General features: G+C 48.6%; 4 protein-coding genes across 4 annotated transcripts; 2 read left to right on the top strand and 2 right to left on the bottom strand.

The window, feature by feature from the left end:
* Nucleotides 1–360: 360 nt before the first annotated feature.
* Nucleotides 361–1981, top strand: F4807DRAFT_459764 (uncharacterized protein; the record flags this gene model as incomplete). The annotated part of the gene is made up of 3 exons (XM_048001413.1): nt 361–522; nt 662–870; nt 1009–1981. The coding sequence occupies 3 exons, from the start codon at nt 361–363 to the stop codon at nt 1979–1981; spliced, it is 1344 nt and encodes a 447-aa protein (XP_047854909.1).
* Nucleotides 1982–6188: 4207 nt separating this feature from the next.
* On the bottom strand, nt 6189–8146 carry F4807DRAFT_63466 (phosphoglycerate mutase-like protein). Its single transcript, XM_048003296.1, has 3 exons — nt 7961–8146; nt 7429–7884; nt 6189–7353 (listed from the first exon to the last, which is right to left on the bottom strand). Exons 1-3 carry the CDS (start codon nt 8013–8015, stop codon nt 6434–6436), a joined length of 1431 nt encoding a protein of 476 aa, XP_047854908.1. The 5' UTR covers nt 8016–8146; the 3' UTR covers nt 6189–6433.
* A 689-nt stretch (nt 8147–8835) lies between these two features.
* F4807DRAFT_423213 (uncharacterized protein) lies at nt 8836–10420 on the top strand. The gene has a single exon (XM_047997755.1). It carries the CDS (start codon nt 9533–9535, stop codon nt 10217–10219), a length of 687 nt encoding a protein of 228 aa, XP_047854907.1. The 5' UTR covers nt 8836–9532; the 3' UTR covers nt 10220–10420.
* Nucleotides 10421–10663: 243 nt separating this feature from the next.
* F4807DRAFT_63410 (uncharacterized protein) lies at nt 10664–17565 on the bottom strand. Its single transcript, XM_048003295.1, has 2 exons — nt 11401–17565; nt 10664–11340 (listed from the first exon to the last, which is right to left on the bottom strand). Exons 1-2 carry the CDS (start codon nt 17332–17334, stop codon nt 11122–11124), a joined length of 6153 nt encoding a protein of 2050 aa, XP_047854906.1. The 5' UTR covers nt 17335–17565; the 3' UTR covers nt 10664–11121.
* Nucleotides 17566–23975: the final 6410 nt, after the last annotated feature.

Raw genomic sequence — 23975 nt, 5'->3', positions numbered from 1 at the left:
GTAGAGACATGCATCATGATACACTCACTGACTACTCTATGTATCAGTTTGACGCAACCATGATTACCGTAGAAGATAATCTATATTGCTCATACTTTCGCTCTCTCCTAGCAGCTAATATTTAAAAATTATATCTTCCATACACTCATCCTCCTTTTTATTCTCTTCCTTCTACATACACCGAAAACCTTTGTGCAACTCAATAACAGCAAGAACAACAAATACTTTGCGTATCGCAACAACCATACTCGGTACCTCTAAGAAGTCTCTGCTTTTACTTCTACCTTCACATCCATCATTTCATCATTTTTACGCCCCTTTCATTCTTCTATTCGCTTGCATCTAGCACCTGTTCTCATCATGCCTGTCCTTACTAGAAAGCGTAAGGCCGAACTTGAGGCTACAGATAGAGAAGCACAAGAGCAGCTGCTAACGGAAGCAGAGCATGCTGCGGAAGAACCTCCCTCTAAACGTCAGAAGCGTGATGATCCATTCAAGAGAATAGATCCATTCCGCCCTCTTGTATGCATCCCCCTTTTTATTTTCCTCTCCTGCTTTCTGTGTCGTCCAGGGCTTCCCTTATCAGCTCATGGGAGCCATCATTCCTGGGCTTACTTGGAGCCTCGAATATCTAAGGAAATATTAATTTCTCTTGTTGCAGTCTCCGCCTCCCAAGACGGTTATGCGCCGACGTAATCAGGTCAGGCTCTCCACGTTGAAGAAGAGGCCTGCCAAGTCGCAGCACCCACTGCCTATAGTTTTCTTCACCGTGCCAGAAGCCAACCCGGCTCGACAAATTTCAGCCAAAAGCCGAAGCAGCAATGATGTGGCCACCATAATAGCCACCAATTCTCTATTTGAACATGTAGAGTAAGTCATCATTTTTAACATGTCTTATTCTCCTCCCTCTTCACCCCTTCTAAATTCATCAACGCACAAGCTATTTCGAAAGACGAAGAACGAAGAAAACATGTACACATCAAAATATATACTAACAAAATGGATTAGTAGATATGGCGTCGAGGCGATGCCGAGCCACCAGGCTCTCGAAAACTGGCTTGAAGAGAATAAGGATAAGTTTGTTCAAGCCAGAAGACAGAGAACTCGTGAACAGCCCACTGCGGTTCGCCACATCCAAGCAGCACCTCACACCGTGGGCCCTACTGGATCTGTATCAGAAGCTCCAGGTGTCCACCATCCAGCCACGAGGCCTCATAATGACCGACCGGTAGTTCCCGTAGCTAACGGAGGAATATTTCGAAGGATGGCTCGCTATGGTCGCCGTACAATCGACGGCTTCTTGAGCCGAGCCGTTACAGGTCCCGACGAGCCTATGCCTGAAGAGCCGGCTCTCATAGTACATATATCTCAAGGGAATCTAGAACATCTCGACCACCCCGAACACCTCATTCAACTCAATCGCCTAAATCAGCCTGTCGCGGAACCTACCCAAGTTAGGCCAATAGTGCCCCCTCTCGACCCTCGCTTCTTCCACCCTAACGGACAGTTGCATTCCGTCTACAAGTATCTCACCGCTCAAATTCCCCTTCCACGACAGTGGGTGAGATGGGCCATTACCAATAACATCACCACCGTTCCCGGGCGAGGAGATATCCGACATCCTGGGACGTACATCGCCGACGACACTTTCGACTACGACGCGCTGTACCAAGCAGTCCACCGCGGCCACTTCAGGACCGGGCGCATAGAGATCGATTACCACCTGGACCATTGGCCGGGAGTGGAAGGACGGAGAGATGATGTGGTCGCGGACTTGGAATTATATGAATTCCGCGCCTCGCCAGACGAGAAGAGGATTAGTGATCGCACGTCAGAGAAGTCTGGTGCGCCGTCACCTGAGCCACCACCGCACGGGGCACTTCGAGTATCACCTGGTCGGCCCGAGCCCGGACTTCCCCACTCCAATCGCATGTACAGCCTCCTGAATAGCTCTTTCGACCCGGTCAACATTTGCAGGTGATGAGGATAAAGATCATCAGACGGCTTGGACGACCTAGGTCCGTGGAGTGATTTGCCGTATCAAACCCTAGGCGGCGGCAAGGCTACCATCAGCAAAGCCTTTGCAGCCGCCTGCGGTGCCCCGTCCTCGTTGATGGTGGGATATATATAAGAGACGGGTGGAGGGAGTGGATTCACTTACCTATTTACTCGTCAATTAAATGGGATAATATATAGGCCTGCCCTTTTCCCATTCACGAAAAAGCTGGCGACTAATTGTCAAGCACGACCTCGACGTCTGTGCGATGGGGTACAGGAGGTTAACAAATTCTAAGGGAGACACCTACTGTCCATATCGTAGGCTATAAACGGAAAGAGCAGCAGTTGATACGAAAAATACGCTTAGCTCGGGTTGTACCCGAGGAGGATGAGAATAAGAAGGGAACTCTCGCCCCTTTTCAGCAATCGACCGCAACCATGACCACATGGTGAGAGAAAAGGAACAACAGTAACCACAGCCAAGTTTGTTCGTAATAGAGCTATTATATTGACCGCAGTCCAATATTAGAAGTTCTTATTACAATGTCTTGCCCATCGGCATTGACCCAAGGGTTACATAGCTACCTAGCTGCCCAACCCATACATTTCTAACATACACACACATATATATTTATTCTGCCCCGATCTACAACGTAATGAGATGGTGCCTTCTCCAAATACTAGGATGAAGAAGATAATGAAAAGGTTGAAAAGAGGAACTCTCCCTCAGAACACCTGCTCCCGTTTAACACCATATCTCAGAAGATATAAGTAACCGCTGTCCTTCTAAGCGGAAGATGCGAGCCAGAACCTGAGCATAATGGGATGATGCTTAGGGCCGCTGCAAAGTTTCTGGTTAGACTTCTAGAGGTTGACGTCGACGGTAAGAAAGAGTTACAGGCTCCTTGGGTATAAGGAGAGGGAAATTCATGGGTGAACGGTGTTGGGTATCACGCCCAGTTTCCCTTAGCCGCCATTACGCAACACTACCGTATGTTATCGCAGTAATTTTCGTCGCGTTAGTCGGCATACACAAGCACCTGGAGAAAATCAACCGGAACACTTTCCTACGCTCGCCTGGCAGTATTCGTCTAAAGATCAGATTGAATAACAAAACAAACCCAGCAGCTTTAAAGGCTAGCTGTGCTCTGGGCCAACAGGGATGGGTTTTACCGAGGAATTTTTATCTATCATTCCATACAACCCGTCTGTTTGTTCCTAACAAGAAACAGTTCTGTGGACTGTTATGAAAAACTCGAGCTGAGTTTAGAGACGTGCGGATGGCCATCATCCGCATAGTTTACCACATTCCGTATCGAATTCGACGTGATGCTTCCACTCGTCCTAACGAAAAAGCAATGGATCAATACCACAACGACAATGTGGATTTAATAAGTTTTTTCTAATACGTCTGGCGTTATGACCACCAACAGTACAAGAACTCCATTGCTCGACAACGTAAAGAGAGACAGCATCAGAAAACGAATTAATCTAAATCACAAAAACAATAATATCAATATCAACAACATCAACAACCATTTCCTTTGGGGACTCCTGTCGATACGATCCTGGCCTGACCAGTGATCAACATGCTCAAGAGACTCGCGAGCAAGCGAGCGCGGTGGAATCTGCTCGGCAGCGAAGTTGATAAGAACGACGCCGTCCCAGAGTATTCCTCCGCCCACAACTCCACATCTACACGTGGACACACCACCCACATTCCAATACCATACCTCGAATGACAAAGTCGTGCAACGCCTTGGGGGGGAAGCCGCCGCAGTATGACGGCCATACATTTCCCACCTTTATAATGGATGCTTAGCCGAAGAGAACTGACCTTCCGTCACGAGGTGGTGAAAAAAGTGACGAGCCTTGGGATCGAGTTAGCAATGATGTGCTGAAGTTATATATACATTAATTAAGTCGATACGTATTTGACCTCAAGGTTTTTCTTTTTTTCTTTTTACCAACAAAATCCGCAGCAGAATGACGCCCAGGAAACCTGACACCGTGTTCTCGCGTGAATCGGAGAGGTACTTGGTTATCCAAGAGAATGGATATCCGACAATGTCAGAGGCACCCAATATAAGCGACGAGATCGCCGCTAGGAGCCTTCAGTGACATTCCTCACTCGGTAAATCACATCACACCGTGCGTCCTGGAGGCAACGGCAAGCTCGGGAAGGCTAACCGATACGCCAAGATGATTACGCTACGAGGATACCAAACGAAGGTATGGAGATGGGAGGCTAGACGGAAGGCCTTTCGATCGCTTCGGTTTTAACTTAACAGCGACCTTCGCCATCACAGATTTCAAATCACAAGGTATGACCTCGTCCCAGGCATACCTAAGCCTAACCAATAGGCGTTCCCCGACTTTGAATTCGGATTTCATAACTACATACGTGCAGTTATCACGGGTGATAGATCTGAAGGGGTTGTACTTGCTGTCAAAAGTAGACCCTGACCACTGGATGAGATTGAGCCTCCCCCACCGGTTGGCGGATGGGATAAGAAGGTTAATGGAGTTGGCGTTAGAAACTACGACGACTTATGAAGATTCTAAAAAATAAAACTATAAAAGTTTCAGTATTTCAGAGTTCCTTTTTCAAGAGCATGCGTAATTAGCAGCTTACTATTCAAGCACGAAAGAAAGGGTCGGAAAAGGTCCTAAAGTCGGGTTATTGCGGTATCCCAACGGGGTGCCCTCCAGTAGAGATGAGTGACCAGAAGGCTAATAGATAAGTTACCTTCCGGGGGAAAACTACGAAAAGAAGTTCCATGGTTGTAGTAGAAAGCAACTTACAGTCCAACACGAAGCTCCCATGGCGAAAGGTTATTACAATGGCCTGAAGGCATCAAGGGATCAGATGCGAACTATCTCCAGGAGAAAAAGGGATATATACGTACGTATGCGCCAAGAGATTGGGTATTGCGTGTACGACGGGAGCAGGGAGAACATGAGCCATTTTATGATGGCCTATGAGTCGTGTGCGGTCGTCATCTCGGGAGCACATACATGATTCGAAGCTCTGGCGGCTCGGTCCTGGATAGCAGATACAGTGGGACCAACTTATTCTCTGCCTGCGTAAACGATAGGCACCACATCCGAAGTGGAATGGCATGCTAACGAACGGATGACAGAGCTAGATAGACCAAAAATTACAAGGGCGACTCAATGAATAGGGATGGTTATGAGAGAAGGAGAGGGATGTGGATCCTACAGCCGCGGGTTTCTTAGGGTCACGTTGTAGACTATATTCTACGTAGCTTGGTTTCCCACAGACCCAACTTTCGATTAATCAAGTCATCACATATAAAGGTTTATTAGCCTAGTCTATCATCAATAGATTAGACCCGAACCCTTCGTGTTCACCATCGTGTATACGCACTGATATGTCTCAAGAAACAATACTCAACCTATAGACTCTCCTCTTCCTCTTCTCAACCCCAGCCAGAAAGCCCGTCGTACCATTCACAAGCAGCCTCGCCACAAGCCTAACACCCGTAAACTCATCGCCAGACCTCTCCTCAAGGCCATCGACCCATACCTCGCCGCTCAGCAGACCCGCGGTGCGGATACGAGCCCAGATGGTCCTGGTGGAAGGCGATATCTTTCCCGAAGACGTCTAACTGTATTCGTTCCTCCCTGTCCGGAGCATACACTGCCGCGCCCGCTCGGCTCAGGGGATTGCATAACCCTTTTCGTATTCCGCGTATTTAACGATGAGTAGGTTTTTGTCCGCCCGGATCTCCTCGGAGATGTAATGAAGTTTCCTTAAGTTGGGGAATGGGTAAGAGATTGGTTGTCTTGTTTCTCGTATACGCCCTGACATCGTGGATCCGACTGCGGTTCCAAGCAGTTCTAGCTTCAACGGACAGCTCCATATTCGCCCACAGCCAGGAGGCAAATATATCTTGGGGTGATACCGCTTCGGGCTCATCATGTTCTCGATGTTCTAGAAGCTGTTCCACCGCCAAATAATAGCTTGTCGTAGGAGGAATTGAGCCGAACGATTCTCTGGTCTGCAGCGGTATCCTGTATCGGAGTAGATTCAAGGAGAGAAATGTCTCCTGTTAGCAAGAGACCTGGTCTATGATGAAGCATGAGCTAGGAAAGACAGGGAAAAGTAAGAGGGATAAGACGTTGGGAGAAGTGAAGTGAATAGTAACGATAGATAACCGTTTGTAGAATGATCTCAGGTTGGGCGTCACGAGGGCCAAAGGATTCTAGTTGACCACCAGAAGCTTTGTGAATAGAAAACCAGCGTCTGAAAGTGCAGTACGTTCTTGAAAATGTGCACTCTTAGCTATTGGCACAAGAGCATCATACAAAGGTCTCGTATTTTCCAGTCTATTCATATGCGCAAGTCGTAAAGGGTATCTCCAATAGGCCAGAAAGAGGTAACATACATTGAAACCAACCACATTCCGCCTCAATAGACACTACCTCTAATACTTTTATCCTCGCGTTCTGCCTTGTCGATATCTTCGGCTTCGTCACCTCCGTCAGATCCTTGGTCGGAGTTGTTCGGCGCATCACCAAGCTTATTGGCATGCGCGTGTCGTGTAGCCGACGGATCTCTACCATTAAGCAATGACCTTTCACCATTTCTAACTCGCGCGACTTTAGCAGCAAGGCGTTCGCGGGCATCGTTTTCTGAGAATTCCTCCTCACTAGCGTGCCCCGATAACGTGCCGCCGAAGTCGCGCCCAGTATGTAAAAACGTCGACTTCTGTGGAGTCTTGAGCGCGTTTCGAAGCCGATCTTCGATCGTGATATATGAAGGTGTTCCATCTGGCGAGGAGACAACTTCTTCCTGGGCCTTAGTTACGTCGATGTGGGGTGCGACTCTGCCACGAGGATCATCAGAGTCGTCGTCGGAATTGTTAGGTCCTTGAACTCTCTTGGCTGGAGTACGGCGACTGGCTATAGTTCCATTCGTCTCAGGAACAGCATGGGCAACACCATTCGTAGCGTTGTCTTCGTCATGCTGGCGTAGCTCGGCTAGATCACGTCTTATCTTGAAATCCTTCCCATGGTCACAACCGTGAGGGCAGCCGCCCCATCGACGTGGTGCAATCGGAGTGCTGTTCTGCCTCTCTATCTTGCTTAGTTCCTTCTTCTTTCCGGTATCAGTTAGTTCCTTGTCTTCTTTTGCCTTTAGGGCTTCTCTCTCACGGCGTAGCTCAGACCACGTCCTAAGCTTATTCTCGAGGTCGTATCTGCCGCTGTCCTGCTGTTTCTTCATGATGAGAAATTCGCAGTGGTTGACATTGCGCAGGTCCTCAAAGTACTCGACGGAGAAGTGGTACCACTTCATCAGGAAGACTCGAGACATGAGACCATGGGTTACTAATCGGATGTTAGAGTGTGTTTTACTTGGTAAGGGCAATGAATGGGACGAAGACTTGTGTTCTTGTTACGTACCTAGGACGCAGACACTGGGGAAGTCGTCCTCCCCGAACTGGCGCCACAGACTCTCGTTGAAGCCCGATACACGGTCGTAAGCGTCGGCGGCGCTCTCACCGTTTGGAATACGATAGAAGAAATGTCCGTAGTCAGCGCGCTCTTGCCACATGCGTTCCATCTCAGCACTGCATGGTTGGAAGTTTCCAAAATCTTGTTCTCGCAACCGCGGCTCCTCATATACCTTCATGTTCCTGCGTTTGAAAGGTGAAGGGTCGGGGTCGTCGGATGTCAGGGTTTCTAGAATCCCTTCGGTCGTCTCTCTTGTTCGTCGGTAGGGCGATGTATAGAACTGGAGGGTGTCTTCTGGACGGAGCATGGCTCGTAGCCGGCGACCGGCATCACGAGCCTGCTGCCATCCTTCCTGAGTCAACTTGACTCGGTGGTCAGGAATGGACTGGTGAATCTCGCGATTCTCTGTTGTTCGTATTTGTAAGCTGCTGAACTTGAATCTTCGGTGGGGTTGGGGATTAGAGGTTAGGTGACGACGTACTATTGCCCTCAGACTGGGCGTGTCTGATCAGTATAATCAATCTCGGACGACCCATGGTTCGAACTAAATTAGATATTCGAGATCTTTCCCTGCAATGCGCCAACGATGACGCGATATCCTGGAGAACGAGGTTATGTGCTAACGAAGTTCGGGTGAGATCGAGTTTCGAGGTTGAGGAGCTTGTCGATTCAACTAAAAAGACACCGAAAATGTTCTAGGAGTTATCAAAGTAGGTGTGGCAAGCTGAGCAAGTCACTCGGTCGAGAACGTCAGAAGATTGGTCGGGGTAAAACAGAGCTTTGGCCTGCTCTGTGTGACTAAGACGGGTGATTCCAAATCATGAATAGATGGACACTCTCGGGATTTAAAGTATTTAGATTATATATCTCTTTACGGACTATCAGGCTGATCAAGGCAGCGAGGGCAGTGGCCAGGTGAGGTATAAAGTGATATAGAGTACCGCAACACGTTGCAGGCGTTGTGTTGTACAAGCGACTTTCAGATGATCTGGATGATATATGTATTGGAAAGTATTGGAGAATATTGAAATGTATTGGATGTGACGATTTTAGAAAATGGTGATTCTTGGAAGTAGGGGTTTTAACGCTGCAACTATGTTGGGCTTTTTGTTTCACTCCTGCCAACCATATTCCATGTGCTCCTTCTGCTGTGCCGAATTGTCGGGGTTTCCCTGCTAGCCATGCGTTAAGAAAGCCTAAAACGCTCAGTCTTCTGTAAATGCGAGCACCTGATTGGCCCCAAACACGCTTGCCATCTGGCCGACCCCCTCCAACCGATTTCGGCTCCAGCGTTGGGCTACGCTTGGATCTGCCTTTTAGCGCAACGCTGCAGGGACAACCCGGGGTCTTCTAAGCTTCTTATTCCTTACTGCTGTACCTTTGTACCGTAATACAATACAGAATGTACATCCGGTGAGATGTGGCGTTCCAATCCCGTTCTTTTCTCAGATCCACTTTTATTTTCTCTGACAGCCTCATCACCTTCGTCATCGTAAAACATTTCAACTCTCCTAATTTGCAGCCTTGCATCAAGAACTAGTCGCACAATCTTCTCACCACGTCTTAGAGTCAATAAGGGATTGACGCACCTGTTCCTTCGCGCAATCAGACTCCGTCGCATGCTTCTAGAAGCATCCAAGATCATCTCTTTTCGAACCACTACCTCTCGCCATTACAAAAAAGGCCATCGTGTCACGCCATCAACATACGACCACGTACTTCGAATCGCGAGAGCCTCTCATCCCAACGTCCCGACTATCGACGCAGAAAACGACTCACTATTACCTCGCTACCACCTACACGGGTAGGTAAACGGGAAAAAAGGGGGTTGGCGTCAAGCTCCACAGCTTAGCTCAGCTGTCATCCAGACGTGGATAAGCCGCCAATAACGACCCTACGTGCATACAGCCCAGGCAACCAGCCAAGGAAATAGATCCGCCTCCAAGTGTCCCGCAGCCTCCCGCAGCCTCGGCCGTAGCCTCATCCCTCCGGAAATCAGCCCATCCCATCCCACATCCCACCGCACCCGTCCACCCCATCTCGCAACAACAAAATGTCCGGCGAAGGCCCCGAAAGCATCCCAACATCCGCAGACCCGCGCTCCAAGCGCCCAACCAAAAAGCGCGCCCTCACGCCCCTCTCCGCGCAAGCGCGCGAAGTAGAAGTCCTCTTCTCCAAACCGGACCAAGAGATCCGAGTGCCAGACCCCTCTTCCTCCTCCGCGCTCTCCTCCAAGAAGCGCGCCCTCCCGCCTCCCCCCGAGATCGTGACGAACGTGCAGGGTTCGAGCGCGGGCGCCGGTTCCGGCGAGTTCCACGTGTACAAGGCGAGCCGGCGGCGCGAGTACGAGCGGCTGCGGCGCATGGACGAGGAGGTCGCGGACGAGCGCGAGCGGGCCGCGTTCGAGCGCGCGCGCGAGGAGCGCGAGAGGAGGGACGACGAGAAGACGCGGAAGAACCGCGAGAAGCGGGAGAAGGCTAAGGCGAGGAAGGCGGGGAAGGGGAAGAATGGGGGAGGAGGAGGAGGAGGAGGAGGAGGGAATAAGAATGGTGGTGGCGGGGCACCCGGTGCTACTACTGCTGCTGCCGCGCCGACGACGAAGGGAGTGAAGGCTCGGGTCGATGTGAAGAGGGACAAGGCGGATGAGGCGGAGACGGAGAAGACGACCGATGCCGAAGCTCCCGCGGCGGGAGATGCGCCGGCGGAAGAACCGAAGGGCATTCTCATTGAGGAAGACTAAGGGATTGGAATTTAATACCTACCTAATGATACCCACCAACCCATGATCTACTTGAGTGTGGAAAAGATACATAACAGGATCGGGAGGGCATACTTTGACATCGGAGTTACGGGTTGACTGAACGGACATCCAATGTTAATAAAAATGCCAACATTACTGTATTCTGGTATTGTAGCACCACCTGTAATTACAAAAGGACATATAAACTTGCAAAAAGGTATCATAAAATTACCTAAGCCCACGGTGAAAACCAAGTGATATCGCTCTCATCAGAAACCTTACCTGCCTACTAGCAAGAAAGCAAAGGCAAAACAAAAGAACATATTCAAGTCTCCGACCCCTTTATGGGAATATGAACATCTTCATCAAGGACCTTCGTGGCTGGAAACAGAAAAAGCCCCCTTATCCAGCCATTCCTTGAAGTCATTTCTAAGTAATGGAGAGAAAAAAAAGAACTACCCTGGTTCGCTTTTCCTCCAACGAAATTTCTCTATCGAACATCCCATTATGAGCCGTGAAGTCATCATGAATGCTAGCGGAGGGATATATGGGCCGCCGTCGATTGATTGCCGGCCTGCTTTTTGTACAAATTCCTCCTAGTAAAGTAGTAAAGCATCGCCAATCCCGCAATAAAAAAATAAAAAAGAACCCCCCCGATTGTCAACCCTGGCGTCTTTGGCCTTTGCCCTACCTATCATAGTGGTACATGCGCCAATTCAACAGAAAATACAAATGATTTTTTAAAATAATCTCCATCCTCGACCGCCCGACGATGCATTCGTGGTATACAACGCTGTCCTTTTTTAAAAAGCTCTATCTCCCGGGAACGCCGTACAGATGCACTTATCATGTCTTAAAAAGCACCCATTTGCTACTAATTGGCCGCCGTGTCATCGGGCTGATCAGAAGAACTTAGACATCGCCGTGCTGAGGTCAACGAAGTCGACCGGTTTCGTAACGTAATCGTTGAAACCTGCCGCAGTGCACTTCTCTTGGACGTCCGACATAACATTTGCCGACAGGGCGATTATAGGCAACTTGCGTAGGTTAGCCTGCTCCTCCCATTGTCGAATTTCTCGGCAAGCTTGATAACCATCCTTGCGAGGCATGTGAAGATCGCACTATCACAACCAAGTCAGCTTATTATCATAACAAATGATAGCACCGGGTCATTGACTTACCAGTATTAAGGAATAATAATAAGGGGGGTGCGCGAAGACCTTCTCGGTGCACTCCACGCCGTCTGCAGCGATCTCTGCCTCAATGCCCACCTTCCTCAGATACCTAACCAACACTTTCTGGTTGACCGGGTTGTCCTCGACAAGGAGAACCTTGTACCCCTTGTTTCCGATCCGCTTTTCTACATCTAGGTAGCTTTGTTTCTGGTTTTCGACCATTTGTGCGGCGCTGGAACGGTTTAAGTCGACGCTGAGGTCACGTTCTCTCCCGGGGTCGAAAATCACTGCAAATCGGGACGGCTTCACCGGCTTGTAAACGAACATGATTCGTTTTTCCGCCAGAAGCTGTTGGTGTTCGGCATCCGACGCCAGTCTAAGAACCGCTTGCCTCTGTACAGAGTCTGTCAGGACAAGTACTGACGTCTTACCGCCAGAGCCTGCGATTATCATATCAACAACTCCTACGATCTCTTCAGCCGATGGGAGGTTAAGGACGATATGAGTGAATGTTACGGATTCGTGTCCTCCGATCACCTCTTCAGCTTCCGACACGCTTGCCATCGCTGTAATCTGGTGGGGAACATCTTTCGGCAATGTCATTTCGATATGTTTCGTCGTGGCCTCTCTGCTATAATTCTGAGGGCAGATGATGAGGATCGAATACATCGGTGGTCGGAATTGTATTAATTCTGTGGGAAATTTGGTCCCATCTGGAGTTGGCATCATCTGGGGCGACATCTTTCCAGAAGGCATCTCAAGTTTCATCTGGGATATGTCTTGCCCACTGGCCTTTGCGGCTTCACTGAAATGTGATAGGCCGACATTGATAGACGAGACTGAGGACCGTATAGTATCCTGGGTACGGATGGAGCGGAGCGAAGGGTCTGAACTACCAGACGACTCTAACGCCGGTGATGCAACATCCATTTCCGAGCTGGGACTAGCAGTCGAGACGGAATCCATAGTTCTGTGCAGCAGAAGCGGTTTGATAGCATGTATTGGCTTGCCTTCTGTCGGAGATCGCATGGACGCGGTCATCGGCGGAGTGCTAATGACACTCGGATGGTCTTCAGAGCTCGGCAGACCAAATTTAGCAGTGAATGTAAATGTTGATCCCTTGCCAGGAACAGCAGTCCCGTCCATTCTCCCTCCATGGAGTTCCACAAGCTGCCTTGAGATCACGAGACCTAGCCCACTGCCACCATGCTGGCGAGTGCTGCTCCCGTCGATCTGACTAAAGGGTTTAAATATGAGTTCGGCCTCTTCTTTGGTGAAACCTCGCCCGGTATCGATGACCGAAAACTCCAGCATTATTTGGTGTTCGCCAAGCTCAAGGGCGTCACAGGCATAAACTCTACACCGACTGAAGACCTCCCCTACGGCGGTAAACTTGATGGCGTTGCCAATAACGTTGAGAAGTACTTGTCGAATTCGCACTTTATCACCTTTAACCCAAGATGGTACGTTTTCCTCCACGATGTAGTTAAGCTCGAGCCGCTTAGCAATTGCCATTGTCGAAACCAATTCGTTGACGTCCTCGATAAGGGATCGGGTGTGAAACCATTCGAAATTGAGTTTCATCATACCGGCATCGACCTTAGATAAGTCTAAAATATCATTTATAATCATGAGAAGACTGTTGGCGCTGGTCTGGATTGTGTTTGTGTAATCTCTCTGTTCTTCGTTCAGTATTGTATCCTGTAAAAAGCTCACCATTCCGGATATCCCAATTAGCGGTGTGCGGATTTCGTGTGACATATTACTCAAGAATCTGCCCTTTGATTCCATGGCTTCTTTCAGCTTCCCCTCTAGCAGCTTGTGATCGTTGATATCGGTCGCCGAGCCAAAGTAGGAGCTTGCACCGCTACCAAAAACAACGTCGTCGGTCTCCACGCATCTTATTAAGTGCCACCGATACTCCCCAGACTTCGATCTGAGTCGTACTTCAGTAGTATAAGAAAGTCGCCCATTGCTATCTGTTGCAACTTTGAGAATACCCTGTCTGAACAGTTCGCCTAGATCTGCCGTGACAAAATCACGTGCTGAGGTAGGACCGTTATTTCGAGATACGGCTCCAGGTTGTTTTTCCGACGCGCCCGTCAGTAGCAATTTAAATCCTGTTGATGTAGGGTCTTGTATAGACGCATCAACGTTCTCCTCGCAAGGCTGCGTTGCCAAGCGCTCTACCGGTATTCGACATTTCGCTAGGTCATCAGGATGCACAAAGTCTATAAAACCAAGACCTAGTGCATCTTCGTCGCTCTGGCCGGTGTAAGACAGCCACTGCTCATTTGCAAATGTTATCCCATCGTTTTCGGTCGCAGTAAATATTATCTGAGGAATCAAGTTCGCAAGTAGGCGATGCTTTGCTTCGGATATTTCGATTTCTTCTTGTCGGAGAGCCAATAACTCGGCAACCTTCTGATCGTGAATATCCATATATGAGCCGATGAATTGGACGATGACACCTCGCTTATCCCTCGAAGCTACCGCTCGCGCCTGATGCCACCGATATGCACCGTCGAAGCGACGTAGGCGTACGGATTGAGCGAATTGGTCACCGGATCGAAGAGAATGACCCCAAGCACGCATATACTCCTCGCGATCTTCCGGATGTAGACTTCCCCAAGGGTCTGCAACCAAATCTGCAAGAGTCTGGCCCCTGTAAGTCAAGTACCTACTATTAACCCAAACAATTTCCCCGTGTACCGGCAAGGCGACAAATACGTGTACCGGTAATAAGTCGAGCATAAGTCCTTTCAAGCGGTCTGAAGGCGGGAGCATAGTGACTTGTGGTGCAGACGAAGATCCAGGCCGAACTGGCGCTGTGGACTGTGACGTAGGTTTTGTGAGAAGGGATGTGCTGGGAGGTAATGACTGAAAGGATGACGAGAAATCACCACCGTAGGAATGCAACATGGTATGTCTGTGGCCACCAGATTGCATGCTCTGATTAGATAAACGTCTCCGGCCATCATCGACGTCTTGCCTGGACTGCTGGTTCTCGATTCCGGTATTCATATCTGAGGAGTCTTTCGACGCAGGTCTCTGTTTTGATATCTGACTAATGGTTGCTTCATCAAAGACGCCACTATTTCGAACGATATCCGAGCCTTCAGTATCCTTCATAAGTGAACTGAGATCCTGTTGGTGATGTAGAAGACTTCCCGACCGTCTTATTTGCTTGGCCATCGTAAGCCCACTTTCTTTGGCGCCAGCCCTAGAAGCGCGTTGAGCCTCTGCAGAAATGCTTCCACCTCTAGGGACCGAACTGAAGTAGCTGTCGCCGCCAGGTTGATTAGGGCTAGCGCCGGTGGTTCGCCTCTCAACAACGAACCCGAAAGAATTAGATTCCCAAAGTGGCGTCCCACTAGGAGAGGCATTGATGCTTCGGGATGGTCCTGAATATTCGCTGGGGCTGGTGAGGCTTCCGGTAGCTGAACGTTGAGACAGGTCCTCGGGCGAGGCGGCATTAAAGTGAGCGAGCATGGCAGGGTCTGCTACTGGTCGTCCGTCATGGCCAATAGCACCGAAGCCACTAGTAGAAGGTCTTTTCCGATGAATACCCATAACTTCTGTTTCGAGATTTGAGTAGTGTCGAGAAAGGGAAAAGGTAGCCGCTAAGTGAGGTGCGAGGTGTTCGAGTGAGTGGCGCAGATTAGCGGGATATGGTATAATGGGGGTTAAGATCGACAAGATTGCAATAGGCAAATTTTTGTTCTTCTTGGCTAATTCTTCGGTAGATGGACGGTCATGTAACATCGCAGAACTTACACTCGGCTCTGGATGGCTCCGTTGTGAAGCCTTGTGTTCCAACGCAGAGGGATCTAACTTAAATTTTTGAGGCGGCTTGGATAGGAGGACATGGTTGAGGGGTATATGGAGGACAGTCCAAGAGTTATCAACACCGATAGTCTCAGGCGGTTGAGTCGATGAGTAATCGTGAGGGCTCGGCCCAGGGTTGAACGACTCCTCGTCAACTACAGCATCCGTAAAAAAGGGGTTCTCTGAGGGATCAGCTCTAACGGCAGGCGAAGGCGCCGGTGATTGGGACCACGGAGACGGGGGTGCCTGCTCGTACTCTTCGTACCTCGGAGTCGGAGGTCGAGGTAGAACGTCGTCGAACGCTGAGAACAAACTAGGGATTTTCTTATCTACCGACAGTGATTTCCTATTCCGACTCAGGGAGCGTGGTGCGCCCGCGCTGGCTAATAGCGAGGATAGCTTCGTTTGGGACTCGGATCTAATGAATTTGCTTGACAGTTGTTTCCTATGGTCTTCCATCGGGACGGGCTTGGTGATCTTGGGCTGCTGCTGTTTCTCTTCAGAAGTTGAGTCAAGATAAGGGTAGGTGCGAGTTAAAGCAATCACTTTCCCTCGCTCGACAACGCGAGTGATGCCGTCATGGTCGATGAGCGGGTCAGCTTCAAAATCGAGACCTTGCAATACCTGAAGGAGACGGCCCTTCACTTCCTTCTTCGGCTCCATCTTGGCCTCCCATGTGGGAACAGGTTGTTGCTCCTCGATGGCGTCATGCTCTTCAAGTGTTTGCCTATTCAACGCCGGGTGGGGTGAGGCCGGGTCTAATCTGTCTGTCCCTGGATAATAACTTTTGCTCCTTTGAGTCAAGCCAGGCCGGTGAGAGTTTGAGACTGCCCCCTCCGTTTTGACTTCCCGGTTTCCCTTTTGATCTTCATACGTGGTGAAGGAATGCCGGTTCTGTATCACCGGTCGTGTAGGCTTGTCACTCTTATAAGGGTCCTCGGAAGTCGATCTAGGGTCAGGCTGAGACTGATCACCTTCACTACAGGCGGCGGTCCCTTTCGCGAGGTACCCCATGCTCAGATCATCCTCCTCCAAAGCGTTATAAGTAGCCTTCTGTCCCCAAGGCACATTTTCGACATCTGTTGGGTCAGCTGGCACAGAAAGAGTTACCCTCTCAGCTTTGTAATAATCAGTCATGATCTGGACGACACTAGTCCACCATGCCTCCAAGCCAGGCTCGGCGGATAGCATTAATGTTAAATCATAAAGACTAGGTGTAGGGAAGTCGAGGTTCGACGGTTTGCTAGACACGCCGGCAGGTAAGAATGTCATGGCCGATGCGGGGGTTGACGGATCGGATCTAATTTGGTCTTGCGTCATGAACCCACCAAACTGTGCGCCCACCGAGTTGACGACTCCGGTCGGAGGTTGTTGGTTAAGAACATGCTGCAGGTATGCCGCGGAAAAGTTGGGTGTGGTCATGCGTGGGAAGGGGTACGATGGTGTCCGAGCCGAGAGGCCGGGGGTCATACCGCCGCGGACTGTTCTGTTAGATTCTGTTGAGGTGGTCGGAATATCCGAATCAGTCGGCGGGGACGGCGTGGTACTGGATTCCTCCTTTATGGGCGATACGCGCGTCGCCTCTGACGCATTTCGCGTAGGCGACGGAGGGCTTCGAACGGCTTGCTCTCGACGTTCCATTTCTCTAGCGAGCTGTGCCCGGTACTCGTTAATAGATAATTTGTTATCTATGACTTCCGGCGAACCTCCTGCAATGCTAACTTCTTTACTCTTTCTCCTTGCACCCGAGCCAGCTCCTGTCGTTCCTCTCCTTGGCTCATCCTTTTCCGATTGCACATCTCTAGCGACGGATGGGGATAACCCAACACCGATCGCGTCTAAGCCACCACCCTTCAAATTAACGTGATTTACACTTGAAGATCCGAGAGTAAGCCAGGGTGCATCAGGATTCGTCGGCCCTACCGCGTTGCCTGGCAAGTTTCGCATGGAATCGAAAATGTCGTCAGAGAAACTAGTCCGGAGAGGACTACTCTGTTTCTCGGTATTCAATGGTTGAAATGTAGTTGGGTCATGGCCAGGGGAATAGGAGGCCGTTACGGTGTTGTGGTTACGTGGTTCGTCCGGTCCTGGGTAGTGGTGATGAGATGGCATTCCTCATTCACGGCGCCCCCATGCGGCAAAGTCGGGGACGAATCTCACTGCGTGCTCGTGATCTCGGCATTCGCATTCGTTTAATACCTATGGGTTATGGGATTTATCGTCGCTGTAGAGGGAAATTAGAGTATACGGACTATACAGAGCGAGCATACGACCGTGGGGAGGTGTGTGTTGAATTGCCGTATGTTGGTTGGGTGACAGTGAGGAATAAGGATGGTGATTCTTTTTCGGCTAGAAACAGTTCAAAACCGGTAAGTGGCATCGTCTTGTGTCGATTGCAAGGCTCATCGCTAGCGGTCGGTTGGGTCACTACCTACGTCAGACAGTGCCCCTGGTGGCAGTTTGATACGGACTAGCCGCGACTCGGGTACATCCGTAGGCTGTAGGCTGGAGCTGACGGTCCCTTAGCTTTTCGAAGTATTTTAGGTACACGTTCGATGTACGTAAGCAGGAGGCGATGACGATTTATCTGGGTTCCCTCTGCCTATCCTCCTATTTCTTCCCTTTTTTTAATTTTATATATTTCAGGTTGCAAAGGAAGGGTAAGGTGCTCAGGGTACGAAGGGTTACGAAAGTGTATGACAGGTCGACAAGTAAATTATTAGCAGCAAGTAATAATCATGATCTACCATTACCACTGGCAGCACTGGCTAAACAGAACAAGAAAAACGTCAGGCGGAAAAGGGAAAAGGGAAAGGAAGAGCATAAAAGTTGCATCGGTACATCAATACAGCGGGTACGCTAAAAATTTAAAAAGGGCAGGAAAGGGCAACATTGGCTAGTGATGGTAGGGAATAGGGCAGTAGGGGACATGGCAGGTGGGTTTTCTGTCCACGTTGATAATTGCATCTGCTTACCTAGACTGCTTAGACTTTCTCTGGATCCTCTCTAACCTAATCGAAGCCAATCAAGGAAGGCCTAGGAAAGTACTAGGTAGGGTACAATGGGTACAATGGATACAATGGATGCAGTGGTTAACGATGGTAATCTGCTTCCCCCGCCCAGCCGAAGTGTGAGCCAGTTCCTTCCAACTTCTGCATACCCAGTATCCAGCATACCTTGATCTTCAATTCTTCATTTACAGCCCACAGCCCACAACCCACAGAAACACGATTTCCATTTAACCACTTGACAACCACACCCACTCCCGCCTACCACCTCTCCCACCTTCTTCTCAGCTACACACTAAACTAGCCCTCCGCGTTCTCATATGACTTCGCCTTGTCACGAACTCGCTAGCTGCCAAGTTGCGTTACCGAAAAAAAGTCCGAGAGGTGGTGGTATTGGTGTCGGTGGTTGTGTTGGTAGTATCGTAGTATCAACACTTCAAATTTATTTATAACCTGCGCGTACGGAGAGAGTACGAATACATCACACCTCAAGCAGGGTCCGAAAGTCCCGTCATAATATATATTTTATATTTATTATATTACTCTGGTGTTATTATTATGTATTTATTTGTTTTACCACTTTATATTTTTATCGTTTAAAATGTTGAAGTACCGGTACTAAACGGTTAGCAGCAACACACCGCGTATCGATGCAGCATTATGTCATCGAAGAGGGAGAAAAAAATAAGAGAAAAAAAACTCAATAATAAGACCTTGTCGAAATAAGAGCGGTCAAGCATGAGTATAAAAGTCACACACGTAAATACGTAAATAGGGGGTGGGGGTTAGTGATCATGACCGGACGAATACCTAGGTACACGATCTTCCCGACCCCAGCCCTCCTCGAAGCTAACCAATCGTCATAAATACAGCAGATGCAGCTAAGAATCAGCTAGTTCGACTGGCGCTTTTTGCGGGCAGATCAGGTCAATGAAGGGGACTGAATCCAATGGTCTTTCGTTGCTGAAACGTCGTCCTAACTCTCTTATATCTTAGAGTGTCCAATCCAACTTGGGACATATAAGGCGAAAGTACTGTAGTTCGACGCAATGCATGGGAGGTGAAGAGGCATCTCTGCAACTTTGGTAGCACGAGCCAAGTGCGTCATTGCATTGTGTACGTCATCTTACCTGCATGGATGAGGGATGGAATTTTATAATTTGTTGCACGGTTGCTAGCTGTTAACGGATAAGGATGTCCGACGGGAATCCGCGTTTAAGAATAACTGTCGAACTATGTATGTCGCGGGAAAATACTTAGGTAGGCATTTCACTTTTCTTTGGTAGGTAGGCTTTGAGAAGTAAATGTCAAAGCGATGGAGTTATGGCGTTGCTGATCCCGAAGGAAGAGAGACCGCTGATACCTACCTAAATCTTCCGAATCTCGGTGTTCTACAACGCTGCAGGGCGGGCTGAGCGGGTTAATGAAGCGATTAGCAGCCGATGGACAATACCTGGGTACGAATCAATACCAAGCGCGCTCAGAAATCATGTCATTTATATCCAAGCTTGATGAAGATTAGCATACAAGCATGCGCACATTGTTGAACACGGTGTTCATTGGACTGCACCATCACAGAAACTTGCTGATGCCCCGAGGCTCATACATACATACCAGCTTACTGTACTCCAAACAGATAGCAACTCGCAACTCGCCAAATTCGCAACATTCACGTTTTCAAACTCTCAGCTGTTTCACATCTTGTATACAGTATATAATAAAGCATAAGCCCATCTACCATTCCAGTGTTTCACAATGACGAAATGTGTGTCAATTCGCGTGACACCGCAGGTAGCTCCTCAGCCTATCAATTGACGTTGTGAACCGAAGCATTTTTTAAAATGTTTTTAGTGTTTGCGGCCAATAGAAATACAACGGCAATTTTTAGGGGTCTCAGTTATCTAAACCACTCACACGGGTCATACTAAAGTTCAGGAACCTAGGTACCTACCTCATACCTGGCAGCTGCTACCTAGATAGGCACTTAGGTGGTATAAAAAAACCTTGACAGGAATTAAGGGTCTTGCTCTTCTCTAAACCTATTACAACCAAGGGACCGAAGCAATAAAATCGTCATTTCAACTTCTTTAGCATCTGGCATAACGAGTCGTCATCTCAGCTCTCGTATAACCCAGGTCGTCGGAATTAAGGCTCAATTTGTAGAAATCGAAATCTCAATTCCTGATTTCGATCGATAATATCTGGGTAGGTATTCATTCATACCCGGTACGAGGAAGAGATTGAGCTAGCCAAGAAAGGGCAAGAAGAGAACGCGTTGGCTGGTCGGGCATAAGTGACGATATTAAGATGCTCTATCATGTGCCCTAATCCCTGCATTTAGTCCTAATATTAGGATAAATACCAGGGACACCATTCGGTTCCTTGCGCAAGCAAGCGACGCTCACTGACAACGTCCACGCAGCCTTATTCTAAAAGAGTCCTAAAACAGTCTAAGAGGAACAAGGTAGTCCCGGTATGCCCTATAACGATGCAAGATTTTCAACCTCGCCGGCCGAGTCGTCCCCTCTTCTTGCTCGTGCCCCGTCAATCTACTGCTAGTAGTCTCCTTCACCATGCAGCCCAGCGGCTAAGAATACATTGATGGTCACTGCTCCAGGTCCACAGCGCATTAATCAGGCTATTATCCACCTCCCAATTAAGTACCGAGCACTGCAATGGGCCTTTTCTCGACACGGACGATGCTTGATGGGGTTAAGAGATGCGCTTAGGGCCGGCCACGGCATCACCAAGGGTCCTTTGCGCGACTATCGACTTCCCACGCCCTTTGGCTTCAATATTCGATATACCGTCCATTGACAGACGGGAAATCGTACGACGAATATCAGAATTGGGGTGTTTGACTAAGATCATTACGCACGATCTACGTTGTCTCATACCAAGTTCTCGGGTGAGTATTGTCGCCACGTTGAGCGGCATTGCTGGAGAATTTAGTGACGTGCCTACGCAGTCGTACAAACAAGATCAAGACGGGGGATACGCGAGCCTTGGGGTGTCCCCCACCAATGCCGGTCCGTAGATGACCTTCCGAGATAGTTACACGACAGCGTGCGCGGAGGCGGAAAGCCATATTCCATGTGACACCGCATGAGACTATCGCGCTCGGGTGGCTTGCCCCTTACTAAACTAGGTACAGCCATGCTGAAGATAGCCTCGTTTTCCCTCGCATAATATTAGTATTCCGGAAAGGCCAAAGTTATATTCATACAGTGTTATAACCCAGCCAGCCCGTAATCGCCACAATATCCCTAGCTTCGAGACGCTCGATATACCTTATGTCTCTGAAGTAAGAACGGAGCTGCCAGTAATGGACGCTAGGCCAGGAATCAAATATCGCAAACACTGTGACTTCATAATGAGGCGAAAACAATGGTCTTGTGATCCGCTCTCACGCGGTCACGATCTAGCCAAGCCAAGCACAAATCGATCCTTTGTTCCGTCTAGTAAGAACGCTCCACCTCGGTTTAGGCTCATGGATGAAGATCTCACTTTCATCTTCCTCCCTAAGAAGCCGGGACGCCATGAATTGGTTATCAGCGAAAGCCTCACCATTTCCCGGGGCGCTTATATGATGGCGATTTCGAGACAAACATGCTCAGATGTTCAAGCCGGACGGAATCTGGGGTTAGTTGGTCATAATTTGCCACGCGAGCCTCAGCTGGCGTCCGAAGCTGTGGGTCCGAAGCTTATGACTTAGTGGCCTGGAAAGAAGGCTGGTTCTGGAAATTCATATCTAGTAAGGGATGGTTCAAATGTGTAAATGTGTCAATATTTGCTGCATCTGTGGTTTCTGGTAAAGGTGAATGCATGTATGAACAGAATTAGGTAAGTAAGGGGAATGTGTTGAATAGGGGTCGGCTTTTGGCTCAGTCTCCCTGAACCAACTACATATACCACAACTAATTACCAACTGACCCCATCGAATATCAGGAACACTGGGGAACTTGACCATTCATAGTTCAAGGGATAGAAACAATATATTCATTCAAAAAGAAGATAAAAGCGTATACCACTAGGGATTCGCTAGTCGTCGCCGACCTTAATTACTGATCTAGCAGTATCTAATTTATCTAAGAGCAAGCGGACGGGATCCCGAGTTCCCCAGATCCTATAGTTGTATGCCGGGGCAGATAGGATCATGGCTGCCATTCCAAGCAAGGGTCTCCTTGCATGTATAAAGTGAGATACCTAGGTAGGTAGGTAATCAATTTACAACCCAGGGAACTATGCTTCCTCAGCAAACCTGAGAATCTACGCTAACATAGAAGATCTATTTGATAGGTATTCTGTCGTGCCCGGTTGGTATACTTACTAAAGCCACAGACGTCGAAAAGGTGCAGAAGGACATGCGAGGGTGTGATACTACGTCTCAAGAAGCCCGTCATCCGTGAACTTAGATGCGGAACAATACTTAGTCTGCAGGCTCCTCGGGGACTAGTGATAGGAGTTGACGTTGAGGGCACGGATGTGAAGTGGGTTTTAGACCCTGTGTTCTTCAAATCCATGAGGCCCGATCTTGTTTTAACGTGACGCTATTTCTTTCCCTGGGAGTGATGGGGAGCTTCACAGGGTGAAAAAAGATAGAACAGAGTCACTGGTGAAACTGTGCTATTTTATCTTAAGTTATCAGACTTGGGGGAACGTTTACCTATGGGTTATAGACATCTCGAATGGAGTGATGGACTAGATGGTAGTTTCGTTTGGACTAACACGTTCTCGACTTAAATGTTCTGAGATCAAGCAAAATGAGAAAACGATTGAAGTTTGGTTTATTAGGTTATAGAACGCCGATATGTATGAGGCATATGCCGTCTCTTGGAGACGTCGGCTATTGAGCGTGAAAGATCCTATTTTCTATGAATAGTATGCTACATTATCCCGATGATTAAGAGTTGGGATAAATCCTGTGTCAAGCATGTTGAAGCATACCTACCTAGGTACCTAACAGGTAGACAGACTGTGGACTCAATGCTGATTACCCAACTCAGCTAGGTTCAGCGATCTACCAGGTCTCTCAGATAGGGTCAAACTACGATGTCTCTATACAAATGGATGAGGTAGCAATTCGGTGATATGCCTCTGCCTCTTCCGCATTGAAGTCGAGTATGGCTCCTAATAACCGTACTCAAAGTTTCGGTTGGGGTCTTAAATGATGCCATTTTCCTTTGCCCCTGTCAAGTGAAACCTGGCATAGAATGACGTAGAATAAGTCTATTTTATCTGGAAACCAACTGATCTTGAAGATATTATATGATGAATTAACTCACTACACTACCTGGAAGATTGTCCAGATGCCCACTTTCTTGTGTTGATTCTGGGTTCGCCCTAGATAAATCCGATCCCGCTATATCAATATAGAACGTGCAGCAGTCAGTACACATATTTGATAGATATCGAATCTTCAGAACCCGCATATTTTGAACCACCTGCCGAACATTATTTAGTGGTACGATATGAAGGGATCCAAGCCTGGATTTCTTAATGAGTTCCACGCGTCGTGTTGCTTCACGCCATCGAAAGACCTGTTCAAACTCAATATTCTCAACAACAATCTGAATGAAAACCGTGGAAACTAACCGATATGATTAGAGGGTTGGAAGCGGTGATATATACAAATTGCATATCGATGAAGTTTCGAAATTGCCACGACGTTGAAAGTTGAACAGCACATAATGGATCCATCAGCTGTTTCGCCTTTCTGGGCGTGCTAGGATAAGCTTCCGCTAG

This window comes from Annulohypoxylon truncatum (genome assembly GCF_022578515.1).
Source record: "Annulohypoxylon truncatum strain CBS 140777 unplaced genomic scaffold F4807scaffold_13, whole genome shotgun sequence".
NCBI lineage: Eukaryota > Fungi > Ascomycota > Sordariomycetes > Xylariales > Hypoxylaceae > Annulohypoxylon > Annulohypoxylon truncatum.
Note: the sequence above shows the minus strand (reverse complement) of the source record. Positions and strands in the feature narration are given on the sequence as shown.

Coding starts and splice junctions, on each gene's coding strand:
- F4807DRAFT_63466 (XM_048003296.1), bottom strand. CDS start 8,015: ATGGGTCGTCCGAGATTGATTATACTGATCAGACACGCCCAGTCTGAG. Junction 7,885..7,960: donor CGCCCAGTCTGAGGGCAATA/GTACGTCGTCAC, acceptor TACGAACAACAG/AGAATCGCGAGATTCACCAG. Junction 7,354..7,428: donor CCCCAGTGTCTGCGTCCTAG/GTACGTAACAAG, acceptor ACATCCGATTAG/TAACCCATGGTCTCATGTCT.
- F4807DRAFT_423213 (XM_047997755.1), top strand. CDS start 9,533: ATGTCCGGCGAAGGCCCCGAAAGCATCCCAACATCCGCAGACCCGCGC.
- F4807DRAFT_63410 (XM_048003295.1), bottom strand. CDS start 17,334: ATGCCATCTCATCACCACTACCCAGGACCGGACGAACCACGTAACCAC. Junction 11,341..11,400: donor ATTATTATTCCTTAATACTG/GTAAGTCAATGA, acceptor TGGTTGTGATAG/TGCGATCTTCACATGCCTCG.